Source organism: Aptenodytes patagonicus, chromosome 13 (assembly GCF_965638725.1).
Source record: "Aptenodytes patagonicus chromosome 13, bAptPat1.pri.cur, whole genome shotgun sequence".
Taxonomy (NCBI): Eukaryota; Metazoa; Chordata; class Aves; order Sphenisciformes; family Spheniscidae; genus Aptenodytes; species Aptenodytes patagonicus.
This window is the reverse complement of record NC_134961.1, coordinates 15,481,277-15,497,774: the sequence shown is the minus strand read 5'-3', so window position 1 is coordinate 15,497,774 and position 16,498 is coordinate 15,481,277. Positions and strand designations below refer to the sequence as shown.

Genomic DNA, 16,498 nt, shown 5'->3' with positions numbered 1-16,498 from the left:
TGGGGAGGAAAGGCCTGGTTTAACACTCATGTTCCAGATTGAGTTGGCAGGTATGAGGACACATCTTACTTGCAGAGCAAATTCGAGTCTGGAAATCTCTAAAGCATGAAGCATGAATTCCAAGAATTGTTTTTTACGGCCACTTTTCAAATTAGAACTGTATGTTGGTGTTTACATTGAAAGTTTCCCCCTGGGGTTTTAGCTGTAATAGCATTTTTTTGGCTCTTTTTTCCCATCTGTAGGCTGAGATTAATGTGCTATTATGTCACATTTTTCAAATGAATTAATTTAGCAGTTTAGCATAAAACATTGAAGTTTATCTTCCCTCATTAGTCACACTCATCTGCCGCTGCCCTTCTAAACATGGTCCTACACAATGTATACCAGGAGAGCCAGATGGGCTGATTGTGCAGTTTGCTAGAGCAGAGCACGAATGCTACAAAAGGTGCGCTCTGTGAGTAATAACCCAAGTTGCTAATGACAAATTCACATTGCACAGTCTCTTTCTTCATCTCTTCTAATGTCACCTCTTGACATTAAGCCTGTTGTTGAGAAAACGCTGCTTGTGTCTTGGGCAAACACTAGAGATAAGCTTGAGTTTGAATCCTAAGCTGTCAGGTTAGATTTCTGCGCTCTTCTGTGTGCAATCTAGTGGGAACTGCAGAATATGGCATGAAGGATCATCTTGTACATCTCTCCTCTTTAGGTGGGCAGCAGCTGGACAGAGTGGTCAGAACCTGGTAGGAATGTTATGTAAATGTAATGCACATCTTGTAAACCAGGACGGTGTCATGACTTCAGGTGACTTTTGGAATAATGCCATTAAATGCTACATCTTCTGCCAAACTACTGGTAAATCGATAATTTTATCTACAATTAGAAAACCTCAGATTTTGTTCTCCCAAATCAGTCTCATTTCTAGAGTATTAGTTACCAGGAATTTTCAGAGTAGTTTCTGATATTTAATATAGCCAACAGCATTAATAATAGTTTTACCACTTTAGGACTTTGTTATTGACCTAATATAGGAAACAATACATAGAGCAAGTTGCTGTATAACTTGAACAGGACTTTCATTCAGTCCTTTTTGGCTAAAAACAGCTTTCATACCCAAACTAGCATGGCATCTGTACTACTATATATGTATTATATTAATGCTGAAATAAATGGCAAAAGTTATCTGAAGTCATACGTAATCAATAGACATAATAATTTGACTTTCCCATTCATAAAAATAACAATGCTCACTTTTTAGTAATGTGGTACTCATCCTATTTTCACATTGTCAGCACTGGGTGATATATGAGATGATATAATCTAATACAATAATGCTTCCTGTCATAACTGGTTTTAGCAAAATAAAATTATCCATGCCAAATAGGAAGATGATATAATTACAGTAAAGACTGTATTTATCACTGGAAGTCCTTTGTGTATTCAAGTATAGAGACCAGGATTAAATAAAGTGCGCAGGATTGTGTGCAAAAGGGATTTGTGGACTAGGGTTATTTATTTAGTACCCAAAATTCAATAACCATTCTATAAGAATAGAGCAAAGCATGAATCTTTTCCCAGATCTATTAAAATCTAAAGTCTGAGTTCTGGAGACGCTTTGTAGGTAGTATGGAATGTCATGAGACCTGATCCTCTATTTATATGTCACCACATCTTCAGTTTGTGTAAGCTGAGGATCATGCTCAAAAGATTTAGTCATGAGAACAGATGTTTCCAGGGTAAAGGGGTCTAAAACAAATAACCTTTAGACTTTTGGACTCCATAGCTCTGTATATGGAACATCTTCATTCCTTGGCAATACACCTTTTTGTTTGTAGCGCAGTGCATCTGTGTTAATATCAGAGCCTTATGGAAGAAATGCTTATGGGAACCCAGAGCAATTCTTCCTCATGGTGACAAAATGTTCAGGCTAACATAAGAGAAAAAACCATGCAGAGACACAAAATCAGATGCAGGGGGTTTTTTGGAGGTTTGGTTTTTTTTTTCCACTTATCTGGAATAACTAAAGCTTATGCAGAGGCACTTTTACTAGTGAAGCGGTTGTCCTTTCTGTCATCTGTGATTCCAGGAATTTGCTGATAAAAACAACATGTGAATTAGATGGGTTGGTGGTGGAGCTGTAACAGTTAAGTTGCGTCTACCATAGGTTAGGCTTGTATTCCACTGGGCTCCCCAGGCTTCCCTATGGGTTGCAGGGCTGCCCAGAATTTTTCTGGCACTGTGGCCGCACTCCCTATGTCTCTCCTGAGCCCCCTGGCAGAATGGGGCTGTTTCTGTAGTTGTGCCTGAGGCAGGGAAATGCTCCTGTAACCAGAAGTGGGGCTTTTACGGATTATTTCATGGCACCCATAAAGGCATATAATAAAAATGACACTTTTCTACTGTTTAAAATGGCTAACTCCAGCCACTTCTGAATTGATGTTTTCCCTCTGATAATGTGTCATGGCTTCTAGGAATCATAAATTGTCTAAAGAATTTGCACCAAGTCATGCACTAAGTTGATTCTGAAGCTAGGTATCCTGATTCTTCATTTCTTCTTCTGAAATTCATCCAATATCTTTGCAGCAAAGCAAAGAGAAGAAGCTACCCAAACATTCTCCTTTCCTGAGGTTCTGTTCATTGTCAGGTTTACGAGCCATTAGCAGTATTAAAAGCCTGTAAAGGACTTTCTGTTCCAGCAGACTTGGTACACAGAGGTTATGTACAGGTTTTTCTGTAATGAACATATGAAAATTTTGAAGCAATATATGCCAGTGATTCATCTGTTCTTACTGGGTAGTTCCAATCCTGGGATTGGCTGAAGCTTATTGCAAAACTCCCATGCATTCATGAGGACCAGGATCTGGCCCTGTGCATGCTTACCTCTTTTTCTTTTCTCAAAACTGTAATTAACTGATTAAGTGACACAAGCTGTGTGTGGTGCTTGGAGGCTTACAGGGCACATGGAGCTTTGCAAGGCTTGCATGCTTTGTGTGTATTATGTTACACTGCATGTAACAGGCATTGCACATATATAATGCATACAACATGCAGCTGCTTTCCAAAGAACCTCTTGTTCACAAGACTACCAATGGCAGAGTCAAATCATCATTTGGGGAGATGAACCCCACTGGCTGCAGTGAGAGGCTCCAGAAGTTCAGTTAATACTCAAAAATTGGCCCAATGATACAAGTTTAGGAATGAGCCAGCAAAGTGGATTCACATAGAATCAGTTTTATTGCCAGGTAAGAAATTCATATTAATATAGTGAATACATATGTTTACAAATAAACATTCTTAAAAAACAAACAAACATTTTATTGTAGGAAGTATTATTGGTATCATAAACTCTGTAGTTAACAAGTATTAACACGGGTTTACTTACAGAACATACAGTTACTAAAATATTTCCACATAAAATATGCTCAAGTTACACGAAACCTGTGTGAATTAGAGTGCAGCTGTAATGTGTATCTAAAGCATATGGATTAACAGCAACATTCCATAAAGGGTCAAATTAAGTCAGCCAGTTGTGAAGGCAATAAATATTAAAGGAATAAAAGTAAGATAGTGGAGAATCTGGGTTGTGTGCAAAGTATTTGTCCCGTGGGCTTTGTCCACTTCTGATAGTCTTAAAACATATGATCATACAGTTTAGCAACACGCTTACGGAGAGATGCCAGTGCTCTCGGGATGTAAATCAATCTCGATATAGCTAAAAAAATGGTTTCTCTGTTTAACCACATTTCAAATTCTTAGCCCTTGCATCCTTGACTAAGAAGAAGCACTGCCAGTCAGTTGAGTATAGTAAGAAATGCCACTTCCAATTCTTACAACATAACAGTTCTCACTCCTCCCTGCATGCTCTTCCAAAACTAATCTCCAGAAGAATTGACAGCTGGTGAGAACACAACTGTAGTAAGACAGCTAGTTAGGATTTAGCCAAATGACTTGTTTTGAGGGAAGGGCAGGAATTTAAGTGAAAGACAGTGCGTTGCCTGCCATCAGGCTGTTGCAGCACCACCATCCCATCCCAACTCTGCTTATCTCTTTGTGGATGTGCTGAGGCCTTTACAGGCCCAGGACTGCGAGTCTACTAGCAGTGCCCAATTCAAGAGTGGTTTTACTCATACGAACAAGGCATCCTGCTCATCAGAACCACAGTCAAGACCACGAGTCCAATTGTTTGTTTAGTTTAAACCCAGATGTCTTTGACATTTGAGGCTAGTCCTTTAGCCTCTTTCCACCAAATAGTCCACCAAGAGGAAATGCCACTATAGAAAGCCAAACGATAGAGACAATATACCATATAACATTTAGTTGAACTACAAAGAACTACCATGGCTAAAAGCAAATACAAAATGAGACACTAGAGGGAAAAAGTTTAAACTGGGAAAATGGAGGGGCTAACTAAATAGTCTTGACTATGCAACCACTGCATGGAGATGTAGTCCAGTTTCCCTTCGGGACAAACAGAGGAGGCTGAGTAGGGCAGAACCCTTGTCATCCTTAGCAAAACATGAGGAAATAGCTTAAAGGAACATAGGGGTCACTTTGAGAAACAAGACTGTCATTGAACAATAGTAATACAGTAAAGGCACCACCCACGCTTAATTTCAGTCTGAAGCAGTTGAAGATAGGCAAAACATTTAGGTGAAGAAAAAGTCCTGACAGTCTGCAAAGTGAGAATTGTTACCATCTGCCCAAAAACAGGAGGATTGAGAGGGAATATTCTGATGCCCTTATTCCCCAGCAGCTTTCTGTGTCTCACGGTATGTCTCTTCTTATTTTGGAGGTTCCCAAAGATTTCAAATCAAACGAAGTAAACTGAAATAAAATCTTCTGTTGTTTGTTATCATCCTGCAGAATTCTCTACCAGCCAGAAAGGTCCCATATGCTCTTAATCATAACAGTCTTCATAAATTCCTTGTGAAAGAGTCTTTGTCCCTTATTGTATATATATTTTTTGCGCTTTCTATAGGATGGTGTGAAAGTACAATAATAGATGTTAGGGGTTGTACCAAGATGTTTGCTCTTGGCTTTTCACAGGTCTAGTGATTATTAATAGATTTTATACAAAATTCCTCTCTGAAATAATATATTACAGTATATTGTTCGTTCTTCCTCTGTCTCAAGGCAGGAACATAGTGTAAATGTTTAAGCAGACATAAAGTTTCTCTAGATTGTGCTACTTCTCATCATGGATTTTAGTTTCAAGTAAAAAAATTTAGTCACAAGGGTTTGTGTTCCATTGTGAAATACAAATGGAGTTTATAATTCAACCTTCAGTATGTATTGCTGAATGGTATTAACCCACTCTTCGGCCTACAGTTGGCTGGATACCGAGAGCGTCCAGGTGGAATTTCCTTCCTTCTGTTTCCTTTTTTTTATTTTATGTTTTTAAATTTATTTTTTGCCTTTCAGTTGAGTGTTTGTGTTGTGTGTGTATTTCCATGTGGTTTTTAAAGGATTTCATTTAAAAAAAAAAAAGAAAAAAAGGAAAACAAACTCAAACAGTTACTTCTGTCTTGCTGTTAGTTATGAAGTATGGCTGTGGGCCCAAATAATGCTGGCTCCGGGTTGTCAGTGGGTCGCTTAACGTTGGGTCTGCCATACCATGCTTCCCCTTGTTTGTGTATGCTTGCCGTCTAAGAGACTGGTCGTTGGGATCCCAGGTCTTGTAGTGGGAATTGTAACCTAGCGGGTGTGTGTGGATCTTTGCGATTTTGGATTTCTGCCCGTTCTGTTTGGTTAGGCCACTGTCGATCGTGTAAGCTCTGTCTTCATCTAGGCGCACTGGATGGAGTGGCAGGCTCCCTTTGGCAGCCAGTTCTGCAAGATGTCGGCGTTTGGTATAGAAGTCATCGTTGACTTTGTCAGCTATTTGGATTTAAAAGGGGGAGGGGACAAAAAAAATCAGTTGGACACAAGAAAAATGTTACACAGTTTACAGTAGGTCATGCACAGTTACATTTGTGGACCAGATACAGTTACAGGTACATCAGTAGGAGAAATCCATGCCACCTCCCGCCCCTTATTTTCTCTCTGTAGTCTATTTTTGGATGCCATTATGCTAGGCTTTTCATATATGCAGACAAAAACCTGTTGCCCGTTAACAAAAGACTGTCCCTGCCCCAAATCACTCAGGTTGTGCTGATATTTACATTATGGGGACAGGTCCTATGAATCTTACCGCTGCTCACCTCACATAGCATAGTAAGTTTAGGAAGTGTTCAGAAGTATACAGGCTTACTTGGAAATATAGGGGCATCTTGGGATGCCCTGTTGTATGAGAGCACATCCCTTTAAATGCAAAGTGTCAGGTGGGTGTTTAACCAAGCCAGTTGTAAGGTCCAGTGGTGTATGAGGTGGACCCATTTCTGTTGAATAATGCCTCAGGGCAAAATGAAGAGCGAGATCTGTTCTTCTAAATGGTTGGAAGTTCACTAATGCTTTACGGGGCTGAAAATACTTCGGGTTGCTGAAGGTTAGGTATTTACCCTGTGATTTTACAGACAACGAAAATCCTAAATTCCAGGTTCTGACATCATTTCCTGGGGCCAGTGCCACTAAGAAATCATAGAATCATAGAATCATTGAGGTTGGAAAAGACCTCTAAGATCATCGAGTCCAACCGTCAACCCAACACCACCATGCCCACTAAACCATGTCCCTAAGCGCCTCATCTACACGTCTTTTAAATACCTCCAGGGATGGGGACTCCACCACTTCCCTGGGCAGCCTGGTCCAATGTTTCACCACTCTTTCAGTAAAGAAATTTTTCCTTACATCCAATCTAAACCTCCCCTGCCGCAACTTAAGGCCATTTCCTCTCGTCCTATCGCTTGTTACTTCGGAGAAAAGACCAACACCCACCTCGCTACAACCTCCTTTCAGGTAGTTGTAGAGAGCGATGAGGTCTCCTCTCAGCCTCCTTTTCTCCAGGCTGAACAGTCCCAGTTCCCTCAGCCGCTCCTCATAAGACTTGTTCTCCAGACCCCTCGCCAGCCTCGTTGCCCTTCTCTGGACACGCTCCAGCACCTCGACGTCCTTCTTGTAGTGAGGGGCCCAAAACTGAACACAGTGTTCGAGGTGCGGCCTCACCAGGGCCGAGTACAGGGGCACGATCACTTCCCTACTCCTGCTGGCCACACTATTGCTGATACAGGCCAGGATGCCATTGGCCTTCTTGGCCGCCTGGGCACACTGCCGGCTCATGTTCAGCCGGCTGTCGACCAGCACCCCCAGGTCCTTCTCTGCTGGGCAGCTTTCCAGCCACTCTTCCCCAAGCCTGTAGCGCTGCATGGGGTTGTTGTGGCCGAAGTGCAGGACCCGGCACTTGGCCTTGTTGAACCTCATACAGTTGGCCTCGGCCCATCGATCCAGCCTGTCCAGGTCCCTCTGCAGAGCCTTCCTACCCTCGAGCAGATCAACACTCCCACCCAACTTGGTGTCGTCTGCAAACTTACTGAGGGTGCACTCGATCCCCTCATCCAGATCATCGATAAAGATATTAAACAAGACCGGCCCCAGTACTGAGCCCTGGGGAACACCGCTCGTGACCGGCCGCCAACTGGAGTTAACTCCATTCACCATAACTCTCTGGGCCCGGCCATCCAGCCAGTTTTTTAACCAACGCATAGTACACCTGTCTAAGCCGTGAGCCGCCAGCTTCTCTAGGAGAATGCTGTGGGAGACAGTGTCAAAGGCCTTGCTGAAGTCCAGGTAGACCACATCCACAGCCTTTCCCTCATCCACTAGGCGGGTCACCTGGTCATAGAAGGAGATCAGGTTGGTCAAGCAGGACCTGCCTCTCATGAACCCGTGCTGGCTAGGCCAGCAATAGCCCTGCCAACAAATACTGCATTGCAGTCCTCAAATTAGGATTTTACCCACTGCAATTTTCTGGACAAGTGTCTTCCAGTGCATGCTTTTGCTCAAGTTTGTTGTTATTGCTGGCATGTATTTGGCCTTGCTTAAAAGTATGAAGCATGCGCAGGAAGCTAAAGGCATTTTGCAGCAGTACAGCAACTCCTTTAAATTTTGAGACTGAGTATCAGGGGCTTAAGGGGAGCTTAACTGAATTTCATTTTTTAAGATCTTGCCTTTTACATAAAGAGGGTTTATTTACCTCCTTCAAAAATCTAGATTTTGATTTAAGATAGTGCCAGATATGTAGATCAACTAACACGGTGGTGTGTTAATCAGTAGTAGTGTGCTTTGAGTATGTGATAGTGTCAGCCTGGATTTGACTTTTGCTGTGCCCTGGCTATGTTTTTCTTGAAGCTATGCCATGTAAGGCTTCTCTGCAGCAGTCTTGTACATGTAGCTGTCTGTACAGCTCAGCTCCTCTTGCCTTCGTGATGAGTAGGTTTTTAATTCCCTGCACTGCTTTTGTTTGTTTTCCCTTTTTTCCCTCTCTCTCTAGTATTGCTAGGAGGCTTTTGTCGCACCCTGAATTTTCTCCTTCTCTCTAGTTCTGAACTGGATCTTTATGCAAGGTCGTGAAATTTCCATGAGCTCCACATTAATCTTCAAGATCAGGCTTCAGTTCTGCATCCCCCTTGTCCTGGCCCCTCAACAGGGAGGAATATTACCAAAAGCAGTTGCTGTTTATCATCTCATGACATTTTTTGTATAATGACTGTGCAACTGGACTTTGCTCTTAAATCCTTAATTTTGTCATTAAAGAGGTGTTTCCTCTTTGATGAACTGAAACTGCTCTTGTCTGTGCTGTAAAATTAGGCTTTGTATGTTTTAACCATCTCCATCTGTCTCTTCTTTTAATCGATGTGTGAATGCTTTTCTATAGCATACAGGTGTCTTCTGTTTTAAACAAATCACAGAATGTAGATAATGGCCTATTCTAATTTCAGACCTGTAATGTGTTACAAAGAGAACCTGCTAAGTTCTGCTTTGATTTTGGAGTTGTTTCATTTAGAGATCTGTAATCTCAGTAATGTCACAAAACAGTGTTATATACAAGTTAAATAAAAACAGGAGGGAAATGTAGTCTCTATTGCTAATTTCTCATTAATCTGTTATCAAGAATTTGGAAAAACAGTTGCAGAAAAGGCATTGTGAATATCCATGCAAGTATTTATTTATATAAATTTTTACATCAAACGCACTGCAATTCAGCTGGTTAGGGGAGCGAGCTTCTGTATCTTCTGACTTAGACCTTGTCTATATATGAAAAGTCACACTAGCTTATGTAATTTAAATTCAGCATAATTATGTCCAACTCCTAATAGATACATTTGTCTGCCTATTTCACATTTAAATTGGTTTAATTTGCATAGAAAAATTAAAAACTAAGCTAATCTCATGTAAGGATAGAGTAAAATTGTAAGTTTGTACTTTTAATTTGATCTTAGTTAAGCTGCAGCAATTTGTCTTACATAACCAAGATCTTTGATGATCAATTAAAAGGTAAATAATTACTTCTGTTTAGAAAAATAAGTGGTGATGCAGTTATGTAAATAATGAGCAAATATTGCAGATATTTGCATTGCCTGATTTTTCGTGGCATTTTTCTCTTTTGTATGGCTAAGTGAAAAAGGCCATAACGCGCTCAAGCTACTTCTTTAGTTTCTTTTTATTTTTTCTCGCTCACACCTTTTCCCACTTCCAGCAATGGTCCTGGATCTCTGAATTTTGTCAGACATTAGATATATTACTGAGATCTCCAAACACATCAAGATTGATTTCCTCACTGAAGAGTAAATTGTATTACTGTTGCATATGAACACCACCCCCACTGTAAAAACTAAGCAAGAAACCAGCCTCACAAGGACTGTGCCTATGACAGATCTGTGAGATGGATTTTGCTTTTGTTTATGCCATGTTATATGTAAAATGTTCAACTCTTTATTTGTTTCTTATAGAAGATCATACAGTATGTGAAATGATTAATTCTGTAAATATGGTTACATTAAAGTTGCTTTAACTAATTTAGTCCATAGTCCCTTTCTAGGGACTTCTCAACTGTTGTCTGGAAACTGGACTTGAAAAGAACAAACCAGGCTTTCATCTGTAAATCCCCATCAGCAAAGTTGAGCAGAAAGCTGGCAAACATACAACGAATGTCTGATTGCATGTGTTTTGTGTGGCAGTGACAGTGTGGGAGACCCGCTGTTTGTATTTGTCCTGATGAAATAATGGTTTGCAGGGTTTTGCCTGAGAATTTCTTATGTATGCCTAGGAGTTAAATGCTAACAGTGAAAGCCAGCCTCTTTATCTAATGTTTTAACCTCTTTAAAATGGTCTTCTTTCAGCATGCAGGCTTACACATGGGAACATGTACCAGTATTGGGTGGGGGAAAATACCGTTGTGGCAAATATGTAGGAAAAAAAAGCATTGATGAAACCAAATTATTCGGTTGTTCAAAAGGGCTTTTGGCAAGTCTTGAAGCAGTCCTCATTCTTGCATACTGACTAGATTACAGGTTTTGTAATACCAGTGTCCTATGCCCCAGTGTGAGTGACCTGGTGCTAGTATAGTGCAGAAACAGGTTTTTTTACTTCTGATTTTCAAAGCAGAAAAGATTCAGAAGAGCAATATTGAGCATGGTTTTGTAACAAATATTTTATCAAGAAAAGCATATTTATAGTATCCTGATGCCAACTACTTCAAAAATCAACTGTGAATCTCAGGAAGTTCATCTTTCTTCTTAACCAGCCCCTATAAATATTTTGTGGACTTTAAACAGGCAAAGAGACATTTTGGAGTTCCAGGGTGGATTTATATGTGACCTTGGGTACATGACTCAACTTTCCTCTGCCTTGGTTTCACCAGCTGTAAAATGAGCTGTTAACACATTGGAGGAGGTAGTTATGTGTTATGAAGGTTAATTGCTATTTGTAGAGTATACTGAGTTTTCAGATGAAAAGTGCTATAGAAGTGCCTTTTGCATTGGCTTCTGTATATAAATCGGTAAAATAGGATTTAAAGATATCACTGTCATGTTTGCAAAAAGAGTAAAGAATTAGAACTGCAAAATTGCCAAATGAACACTAAGTAAAAGAAGGGCTTTAATTCTGAGTGTTATTCTTTGTGTTCCCTCCCTCCAATCTTGGCAGCTAATTACACAGATCTTCTTAGTTTCAATATTTTTGTAAGGTTTTTACTTCTTTAAGGTAATGCACCCACAAATTTAGTTACTGTTGTAGCTGTTCATCTGGAAAAAATGTTGAAATATGAATTTTTTCCAACCTAAAGTGTGTGCCTGGGAGGGGGGAGAACTTGGGGTTTTGTTCCTGCTGTGCATGAAATTAATAACTGAAAAAACATAGAAACAGTGTAAGGATCAAAAGCAGGACTCCTCCCTCACTCCCAGCTGAATGCCTTAACTATTAAGTTAGAGAGATGTTTTCTCTTCCTTTGTCTTTCTAGACTAATAAATCTTGAATTTTCTTCTGCTCCACAGCACAAGTTCATCAGGATGTGAATCTGGGTGGGGACCATCCTAGCAGAAGCTGGGATGCACCTTGCTGGGTAGGGAATGTAGATTTAAATTCCACTCAGCTGGAGCAGTTGTACAACCATGAGCCTATCATCTAAAAGGTGGATCGCTCCACTCCTCACTCTTATCTGAATCCAACAATGCCTTAAAGTGACCACGACTGTCTGTTTTATTTTGATCTTGACTTTGCCAGTATCGGTGTCAAATGTCTTGGATTGGGACCCTTGTCTTATTCCTTGAATTTTGATTTTGAAAGGAGATGGCCTACCAAGCTGCTTGGGATAGCAAGGTCTTGGGAATGCCTGGGAAGAAAATTTCAGTGAGTTTAGGCTCATTTAGATGAGGTGGCCAGAAAGGAATGGGCTTTTGATGGTATGTTTTGATTCAGGTTTCACCATTCTGCCTAAATCTGTCACTAACAGAGGCAAGCTTTGTTCTTTCGCTGATTGATGATTGGCTATGACCAAACTTGGAAGTGTCACATATTTCTTCATAATCCACAGTTATATAACAAAAGCATATAAACCAGTGAGTCTCTTATAGACTAAATACCATGAATGAAAACATGTTTTCTTGAAAATCAGTGGCAAAAATCCTTGTGGCTGTAATAGGGCCAGGATTTCTCAGTGTGCTTATTTGAGCACATGTGTATGTTACCTGTGCTGAGAGGTGGCCCTAAAGCTATGTAATATTGTTCTGCTCCCTAAGTTAAGTAGTCTTCAGGGTGGCTGTGTAACAACTTTTGGCATGGAGTTATGTGAACATGCATTAGCATTGTGTAATGCTTTCTTTTTATTGTAAAATATTGCAGTTACAAGCATTTCTGTGTAGAAAGTACAGCTAAATAAGGAGGTCTTGGGTAATTCTGAAGCAGTATTTTTTTACTCTTTTCCTCGTTGACAATCCTCTTATCTTTGTGGGTCCATAAAATGGCTCTGAATTCTTGCACCACTTCTTACAGCTATGGGAGAAGTGTAGAATCCTGAAAGACAATTATGTCCTACAGCTTTTGTGAAAGTAGGCACCTAGGAGTGGGAAGAAACCTCTGAAGTGAGAGAGGAGAATCCACAAAGGAGTGAGCCCTTATAAAATCTCTAAAGACATTTAAAAAGAAACCAACCTTCAGTGAGAGCTTGCAGTCACAGTCAGAAGATACAAAAATATATAGGGAACCCTGTTTCTCAGTAGATATTTCACAGAATTGTTTGTTATCTGAAAATATTTTAAGAACTACTTTGTGAAACGCAGAGCTTTATTCTAGCCACAAAAAGACTGTATTTCAAATTTAGGGCTAGATACAGAAAGCAAGTCAATGGGACAGGATAGCAGTGAAATGACTACAGTGACACACCAGGTAACAGCTAAAATACACTAACTGCCTATTTGTAGATGTTTTCTGTGTAACAGTAAAGCTATCCCTATGTAATATTTAACAGTTTATAACAAGGCTTTGCTTCTACAGCCGTGACTTTGCTGAGATGTTAGTGTAGTTACATGAAGCTATGGGAACCTTACATTTCTCTCTCTAAGTAATGAAAGTGAAAACTTAAGGAAAGACAAAAGGGTAGTGAATCCTGGCTCAAAGACAACACAACAGTTTTGCCCAGGGAAATAGTAGGATGCTGCCTTTGGTGGTGCTGCTGTTGATCCTGTCTGAATGAATAAGCGATTGCTTATTCATTTGCTTTTCTAAGCTGGCATCTAAGACAATATGTTCAAAAGCTTCCAAGATATAAGCCAGCTCTGTGTGAGAGTTTTTGCAGGACTTCATCTGAAAATCAAAAAAGTATCATTTCTACACTAGCACAAGTTTTTTCTTGGGTGAGGGGAAAAAACTAACATGGACTGAGATCAGATTAGCTGTCCCCAGGTATGAATTTGATCCAATAAATTCACTGAAAAGTGTGTTCCATCCAGTAAAACAAATATCTAATGACCTGTCTTTTGAATGAAGGGGTTCACCAGACATCATGGAGCATAGAAGAATTTGCTTTGCATAGCATGAAGTCTACTGGAAAACAGAATACAGCTAGATGTTGCAGGTAGACACGATTCTGTTCATATAATGCCAGCAGCGGATAGAATGATATGATAGATCTGTATGTGGCCAAGAAGAAGGAAAGTAACTGCTTCATGGTTGGTCACTAGCTGTTCTCATCTCATGGGCACTGGAGTGGCTGTGTATAAGGTGGGGCAATTTTAAACCATACTAAATTCTAAGACAGGGCGAAGGCCATTTAAAATCATTTTTGCATCCTTCCTTCTCCATTCTTGTATTGAGCTCTGAGAATGCAGAATTCAATCTGTGGGCTGCGATGCATTGATTTCTGTCCTAAATATTTGCCTTCCTTCCCCCCAAAGTTCTAACACCAGTCTGCCTTTATTTAAGACATTCTGAAAAGGAAAATAATATTTTACGTCTGTGGATTCTTTCTCATGATTTTTATTCCCTATTACTGATAGAGGTAAAGAAATTACTTTCATAATTTTGGTAGAACCTACTTTTTGTGGCTCTGTGTTACTGCTCTCCTGGCTCCCTTTACCACTTTATCTATTTGCTCATTTCTTATAGTGATCTGGAGGGAGACCAAGCGTGAAAAGACATATCATATCAGCTTTTCCTTCTGTGGACATTGTTTGAAAGGAGCTTGTCCACCTCCAGATACAAGACTGCGTTTTGATTTCCCAGTGAAATAAAATTCTACTTTCATGCTATGAGACATGATGAAACATAAGTATGTAGGCCCAAACGTTTCTTCTCTTCTATTGATTGCTTTCATGACAGTTTCTGAAAGGCTGGAGAGGCCAGAATATTTCTGGGTTTTGAAACGCATTAGGAATGGTTTAGAATAGGGATGTAATTAGACTTGGTAAGTAGAGCCTCCAGTCTCAGCAATGTTCTCTTTATCCACTACAGGCAGCGAAGGCTGCTGCTTGGCTGGGAATGCTGAGGCAGAATTTGATTAACTCCTCAGGCACCAGACATCATGTGTGGTACCTCATGTACAGGGTTGCAGTTCCCTGGAACATAAGAGTAGCCACATGTCTGGGAGCAGAAGCACCCCTCTTCTGACAACGTGCCAAAAAAGCACAGCACTGCGAAGTCTTTTTTTTCTTTTTCTTTTTACAAATGTTTATTTACTGTGTAAGTTTAGGAAGGTTTCTCTTTGGACATGTAAAACAGCTTTTCCATTTGGGCTTTGTATACTTGACTGCATTGATTTACATAGTATTAAATTGCAATATTTATGATTCAATTTTGCAAAGTGCTGCATTGATATCATGATTTGGTTTTGGTCAAAATACTCAACACTCACACATTGTACCTAATGTAGAGACTAATGATATGCAGAATACTTGTATCTAACCAGTGTTAAGAAAAACAGAGCTTTTCTGATGTACCAGAATCAATAAGTTCTGTCAACCTGGAAACAAATGGTGGCTACATCATGTTATTGTAAATGTTTTCAGGAGACCTGAAATCTGTTGCATGCAGATAGACGAAGATCACGCTACTTTATTATATCCTCAAGTGACTTAACATTTTAAATTAAAGCATCAAGATGTTAAATTGCTGGTTCAGTATCGTGCAATGAATGATAAACTTGAGAAGGAAATAAGATTGCCATTTCTATTCTTGAACCAATGGATGAAATTGTAAAAGAAGTCTAAAAGAATTATGCATTCAAATCTCTGACTTTTCTTTGAAAATGCAGCCAGTGGCTGTCCTGTAACTGTAAACCTGTTTTTTCATTATTTTTTTCCTAAAGACCTCTAAGCTCATGTCCTTTCACAGCATCTACAATGGCAAATAAATATGAAAAGTTCTACTGTGAAATACTTATTTCATTTTATCTCATTTAGGCATATTTATCAGTTTGAGTTTTACTGGAAACCTTATATATGGTAAGAAAACTTGCCTTTTGAAATAGAAACTATCTAAGGAGTCATGCTGTCATGCTTAACTTCTGAATAAAGCATGACTGCAGCATAAACTGATTATAGGAAATGAGGCTTTGGCTTGCTTTCTAAAAATGCTGTCCGAAGCCAAAGAGGTTAACACTTAGGAGATTTGCTTAAAAGGCTTCTTCCACTTCTTCCTTCAGTAGTCTTGCTTGCTTTTTCACTGGGTAGTTTTTAATGCTTCTCAAGCAAATCAGGTAGGACAAATCTGATTGTGTCAAAAGTTTGCAGCAATGCTTCCATACATCAACAATAATATGAAATTGTTTGTAACCTTTTTGGTCAGTGAGGACCTTCAGTTTGTTTAAGGGCAGGGCTTCCTAACTATTCCAGGAGCGCTACTTCATTGTACATATGCAGAAAAAGTGTGCAGTCATGTGCAATAACAGGCCCTACTACTGCGGTCAGAGTAATTCAGACAGTTCACACACAGCAATGTGCCTTGCTCCTGGGAGTGGACCACAAACCAGGTGGACTGTCCTGGCAGGCTGCACACTGAGTAGTATGTGGGTCACATTGGAAAAAATCTCGGTGTTCTGCAATGCGATTCAGCATCTAAAAATGTGTGTCTGTTTTTCTTTAAGGTGTCTATTTATAGACACCTTTTCCTTAAGGTGTCTATTTATCTTATTTAATGTTGACTGAAAAAGCTGTTATATTCCTGACCACATTTATTTGTAATAACTGTTCTTAGCGTGAACCTAATTTCATTTTTTTCCCACATCGCTGTTGGCATTCTTCTGTGTGCTGAATTTCATTTTCAGTTTTAATACTTTTTATTAGATGCTTTTATTTCTTTTAGTATACTGCTGGTTATAACTCTTAAACATATGTCTGAATCAGCTACAAATCAACTACAAATACTCCTAGTTGTGATGATGTAGAAAGCTGCATGAGGACACAGAAGACCCAGTTCAGGTCTCTGAATACATAATTAAGATGTGGCTTTAGTGCTGAAATAAACTTGCGTTTTTCTGTCAACTGGTGTCATACTAGATTTACACCATTATTTCTGAATACAGGGTGAGGCCTGAAGGCTTTTTGAATTGTACTGGTTTAATGAAAAAAAAAAAAGT

General features: G+C 39.7%; 1 protein-coding gene across 2 annotated transcripts in view; it reads right to left on the bottom strand.

Annotated features, from left to right (window-relative positions):
• Window positions 1-3,252: 3,252 nt before the first annotated feature.
• The window catches only part of SHISA9 (shisa family member 9), a 199,216-nt gene continuing 185,970 nt past the window's right edge, over window positions 3,253-16,498 (bottom strand). For both annotated transcript variants that reach the window (XM_076351214.1, XM_076351213.1), the window contains one exon: window positions 3,253-5,874. In XM_076351214.1, the coding sequence (XP_076207329.1) occupies window positions 5,504-5,874 (371 nt within the window). In that variant the 3' untranslated portion in view covers window positions 3,253-5,503. The remainder of the gene's footprint in view (window positions 5,875-16,498) is intronic.